This window comes from Coregonus lavaretus (genome assembly GCF_964263955.1).
Source record: "Coregonus lavaretus genome assembly, contig: HAP1_SCAFFOLD_2336, whole genome shotgun sequence".
NCBI lineage: Eukaryota > Metazoa > Chordata > Actinopteri > Salmoniformes > Salmonidae > Coregonus > Coregonus lavaretus.
Window position 1 is genome coordinate 77,501 of NW_028159930.1, and position 5,808 is coordinate 83,308.

A 5,808-nucleotide genomic window follows, 5' to 3' on the forward strand; every position below is an offset into this window, starting at 1 on the left:
GCTTTGCAGCTCCTTCAGGGTTATCTTTGGTCTCTTTGTTGCCTCTGATTAATGCCCTCCTTGCCTGGTCCGTGAGTTTTGGTGGGCGGCCCTCTCTTGGCAGGTTTGTTGTGGTGCCATATTCTTTCAATTTTTTAATAATAGATTTAATGGTGCTCCGTGGGATGTTAAAAGTTTCAGATATTTTTTTATAACCCAACCCTGATCGGGACTTCTCCACAACTTTGTCCCTGACCTGTTTGGAGAGCTCCTTGGTCTTCATGGTGCCGCTTGCCTGGTGGTGCCCCTTGTTTAGTGGTGTTGCAGACTCTGGGGCCTTTCAGAACAGGTGTATACATACTGAGATCATGTGACAGATCATGTGACACTTAGATTGCACACAGGTGGACTTTATTTAACTAATTATGTGACTTCTGAAGGTAATTGGTTGCACCAGATCTTATTTAGGGGCTTCATAGCAAAGGGGGTGAATACATATGCACGCACCACTTTTCCGTTATTTATTTTGTAGAATTCTTTGAAACTTCTCCAATTTGGACTATTTTGTGTATGTCCATTACATGAAATCCAAATAAAAATCAATTTAAATTACAGGTTGTAATGCAACAAAATAGGAAAAACGCCAAGGGGGTGAATACTTTTACAAGGCACATCAGAATGTGTTATCGGACAGTTATATATACCATATACCTACTTACATTTTGGAAGCGAATAGGTTGCATGTAGTTAAAATATGAGGCATAATAATTGTAATCAGAAGATACTATTAACATGTCAATATTATCGATAACAGAATAAATAGCTATAGAATAACTGCAGAATAAATAATGCGTAATTGAAAATTGTCCACCCTTGGTAGGATACTGCCACATTTAAGAGGGTACAACATCTATTCTATGTGATTCTCACCAAATATATTGTCTTCTCACACAATTCAAACCCCACAATCAAATAAACAGCTCATGAAGCTCTCCTAGTCTACAGATCACACATTGCGAACAAATAATCGGAACTAAAAAACTCCACACATATTTTGGAATTTCTGTGCATCCTTGACAATCACTAATCAATATTTAAAAAAACAGCACACGTTTTTTTTTTACGTGAACCTGCACATCATCATCTGCTCTCTTTTGTGGCACCAATGTGAGGGGTTATGGCAGTAGTCTAGTGTGAGGGGTTATGGCAGTAGTCTAGTGGGAGGGGTTATGGCAGTAGTCTAGTGTGAGGGGTTATGGCAGTAGTCTAGTGTGAGGGGTTATGGCAGTAGTCTAGTGTGAGGGGTTATGGCAGTAGTCTAGTGTGAGGGGTTATGGCAGTAGTCTAGTGTGAGGGGTTATGGCAGTAGTCTAGTGGGAGGGGTTATGGCAGTAGTCTAGTGTGAGGGGTTATGGCAGTAGTCTAGTGGGAGGGGTTATGGCAGTAGTCTAGTGGGAGGGGTTATGGCAGTAGTCTAGTGGGAGGGGTTATGGCAGGGGAAACAGTGTAGCAGTAGTCTAGTGTGAGGGGTTATGGCAGTAGTCTAGTGTGAGGGGTTATGGCAGTAGTCTAGTGTGAGGGGTTATGGCAGTAGTCTAGTGTGAGGGGTTATGGCAGTAGTCTAGTGTGAGGGGTTATAGCAGTAGTCTAGTGTGAGGGGTTATGGCAGTAGTCTAGTGGGAGGGGTTATGGCAGTAGTCTAGTGTGAGGGGTTATGGCAGTAGTCTAGTGTGAGGGGTTATGGCAGTAGTCTAGTGGGAGGGGTTATGGCAGTAGTCTAGTGTGGGGGGTTATGGCAGTAGTCTAGTGTGAGGGGTTATGGCAGTAGTCTAGTGTGAGGGGTTATGGCAGTAGTCTAGTGTGAGGGGTTATGGCAGTAGTCTAGTGTGAGGGGTTATGTCAGGGGAAACAGTGTTGCAGCAGTCTAGTGTGGGGGGTTATGGCAGTAGTCTAGTGTGAGGGGTTATGGCAGTAGTCTAGTGTGAGGGGTTATGGCAGTAGTCTAGTGTGAGGGGTTATGGCAGTAGTCTAGTGTGAGGGGTTATGGCAGTAGTCTAGTGTGAGGGGTTATGGCAGTAGTCTAGTGGGAGGGGTTATGGCAGTAGTCTAGTGTGACGGGTTATGGCAGTAGTCTAGTGGGAGGGGTTATGGCAGTAGTCTAGTGGGAGGGGTTATGGCAGTAGTCTAGTGTGAGGGGTTATGGCAGTAGTCTAGTGTGAGGGGTTATGACAGGGGAAACGGTGTTGCAGACGTCTCGAGATGGTCTCAGTTCGGTTTGCTTCGGGGGCTCTTTTGAGAGGTGTGAGTTCCTTTGGAGCGTTCACACTGCACAAAACATGAAGCGAACTGCACTGAGTTCACAGATATTGGCTGAAAGGGACCAAATGTGGAAACACCCCAAGAATATGCTAAAAAGAGGGGGGGGGGGGGGGGGGGGAATATGCTGCTATGTAACTGTATGTGTGTATTTTTGTGAAATTGTCTAAACTCTCTCTTGTCCAGTTGGATGCTCTGTGTCCAGCAGTGGAGGAACTGAGGAGACTGACAACATCGCCACCTGGTGGTCACATGGCCATTCTGCAGGCTGCTGTGGAGGTACAGGACTGTACTACAACTTAGACCTAGACCTGATGGCTATACCTATACCTGATGGTTATACCTAGACCTGATGGTTATACCTAGACCTGATGGTTATACCTAGACCTGATGACTATACCTAGACCTGATGGTTATACCTAGACCTGATGGTTATACCTAGACCTGATGGTTATACCTAGACCTGATGGTTATACCTAGACCTGATGGTTATACCTAGACCTGATGACTATACCTAGACCTGATGGTTATACCTAGACCTGATGGTTATACCTAGACCTGATGGCTATACCTAGACCTGATGGCTATACCTAGACCTGATGGTTAGACCTAGACCTGATGGTTAGACCTAGACCTGATGGTTATACCTAGACCTGATGACTATACCTAGACCTGATGGTTATACCTAGACCTGATGGTTATACCTAGACCTGATGGTTATACCTAGACCTGATGACTATACCTAGACCTGATGACTATACCTAGACCTAGTCCTTCAATTCCACCATATTGCGTAGACCAGGGGTAGGCAACCCTGTTCCTGGAGCGCCGCAGGTACTGCAGGATTTTGTTCCAACTAAGCACAACACCTGACCAACTGAGTTAATTGATCAGGTCAGTGATTGCCTAAATTCAACACACCTGGGGCCTCATTTATCAATCATGCGTAGGCACAGATCTGAGTAAACCATGCGTGGGATCATTTCCACGCAAAGTGTGAAATTGATCGATATGAAAAGTTTGCTTGAGAGTGTGCGTACATTTAGGCCCAGCCATGACCATGCGTAGCACAGTGCCAAGCGGTGGAATAAGGGAACTGCTTGTCAAGCGTAGAACGGGGGAAAACAGATCCGTGTTCAATCCCAGCCGGCCGTGACCGGGAGAACCCATGAGGCGGCGCACAATTGGCCCAGCATCGTCCTGGTTAGGGGAGGGTTTGGCCGGCTGGGATTTCCTTGTCCCGTCGCGCTCTAGTGACTCCTTGTGGCGGGCCGGGCGCAGTGCAAGCTGACTTCGGTCACCAGCTGGGTAGTGTTTCCTCCGACACGTTGGTGCGGCGGGCTTCCGGGTTCAGCAAGCGGTGTGTCAAGAAGCAGTGCGGCTTGGCAAGCTCTTGTTTCGGAGGACACATGGCTCTCGACCTTCGCCTCTCCCGAGTCCATAGGGGAGTTGCAGCGATGGGACAAGACTGTAACTACAAATTTACCCCACGAAAAAGGGGTAAAAGTACAAGAAAGATGTTAAAAAAAACAAGTACAGTCAATTGTTAAATTAGAGGCACGTGTGAACCATTGTGTAAATACTATAAAAGACTGAGATAATGGAAATCCAATGAGAGATGGCTGATCTTGCTTTGTTGGAAGATTTCGCACATGCTGCATTTTGCGGAGAGTGCGTTTTTAGAGACAGGTGGGACTTTTTTTTTTTGCAGAAAGTACAGATTGGCTCATCAGATATCGTTTTCCAATGCAAAGATTTAAGACCTACTTTTAAAAGGCAAACGCATGCCATTCCGTTGCACATCCAAGTGCTACCCACCCTCAGGTTTTTTTTTCAACAGGAGCTTGCCGACCGGCATCTCACAGCCCTCGATGAGCCAATGTAATTAGATGCAATCATCAGCAAAACTAACAGTAACATACAGTTTCCATACACCGTCGCACAACTGGTTACAGTCAAGAGGGGTTTCTTTGCCATGATGTGGTCCTCTGTAGCTCAATTGGTAGAGCATGGCGCTTGTAACGCCAGGGTAGTGGGTTCGATTCCCGGGACCACCCATACGTAAAAATGTATGCACACATGACTGTAAGTCGCTTTGGATAAAAGCGTCTGCTAAATGGCATATTATTATTATTATTATTATTATTATTATTATTATATTATATTATGCCATCAATAATTCCCAAATCTGAACGGAGCAATAGACAGCGCCACATCGCCATAAAAGCACCATCCCCAAACGACCTCACAACCGCAGACCAAGTCTATGGCGTTGTGTGGGTGAGCTGTTTGCTGACATCAATGTTGTGAACAGAGTGCCCCATGGTGGCGGTGGGGTTATGGTATGGGCAGACATAAGCTACGGACAACGAACACAATTAAATTGTATCGATAGCAATTTCAATGCACAAAAAAATACGGTGACGAGGTCCTGGGGCCCATTTGTTTTTAAGGTATCTGTGACCAACAGATTCATATCTGTATTCTCAGTCATGTGAAATCCATAGATTAGGGCCTAATGAATTTATTTCAATTGACTGATTTCCTCATATGACTCATATTTGCCACTGAGGGGATTCGGGGCAGGCGTGTTTTGCACCGGGTGAAAGTCGATTGCATTCGTTTTGGAACCGCGCTGCCTTCCGGGTATGAGCCAGGTGCCCCATGCAAAGCCCACGGTGAAGTCTGCTCAAAACAAAAGTGACGTAATTAAGCGCGTGGCGTAACGAGTAGGATTCTGTGTTTTCACATGCAAAAGTGATTTGCTTTTGATAAAAACGCTTTACATGCCTTCCCAATGAAAACTAGTTAGAAAATTCAAACATGATATATTTCATGTAAAAGAGATGTTGTTGTTGTTGTGTTTCTGGACGATGCACCATGCTGCCTTGTTGGCAACGTTACCAAATGGCGCAGATTACTGTTTCGATTTGAGAAGGACGCTCCTCCCTCACCACTTTTTCCCGTTCACGTCACGGGCCGTAGACCGCCCATTGCTAAAGCAACTTGAATTGTCCTAATGGTCTTCTCTTTGTAGCTACAGTGCCTTCTGAAAGTATTCACACCCCTTGACTTTTTCCATATTTTGTTGTTACAAAGTGGGATTAAAATTGATTTAATTGTAATTTTATGTCAACGATCTACACAAAATACTCTGTCAAAAATTCTAACATTTGTGAAAATAAATAAAAATACAACTAATATATCTTGATTAGACAAATATTCACATCCCCGAGTCAGTACTTTGTAGAAGCACATTTGGCAGCGATTACAGCTGTGAGTCTTTCTGGGTAAGTCTAAGAGCTTTCAACACCAGGATTGTGCAAAATTTTCCCATTTTTATTATTTTAAAATGTCTTCAAGCTCTGTCAAATTGGTTGTTGATCATTGCTAGACAACCATTTTCAGGTCTTGCCATAGATTTTCAAGCAGATGTAAGTCAGAACTAACTCGGCCACTCGGGAACATTCACTGTATTCTAGGTAAGCAGTTCCAGTGTAGATTCAGCCTTTT

The 5,808-nt window shown here is 44.6% G+C and overlaps 1 protein-coding gene across 1 annotated transcript in view; it reads left to right on the forward strand.

Moving 5' to 3' along the window:
- tkfc (triokinase/FMN cyclase) overlaps nucleotides 1–2,574 on the forward strand; it is a gene marked incomplete at its 3' end in the record, with an annotated part of 15,603 nt that extends 13,029 nt beyond the window's left edge. The window contains exon 15 of the mRNA XM_084196698.1: nucleotides 2,482–2,574. Within this exon, the coding sequence (XP_084052824.1) occupies nucleotides 2,482–2,574 (93 nt within the window). The remainder of the gene's footprint in view (nucleotides 1–2,481) is intronic.
- Between the last annotated feature and the right edge of the window lie 3,234 nt (nucleotides 2,575–5,808).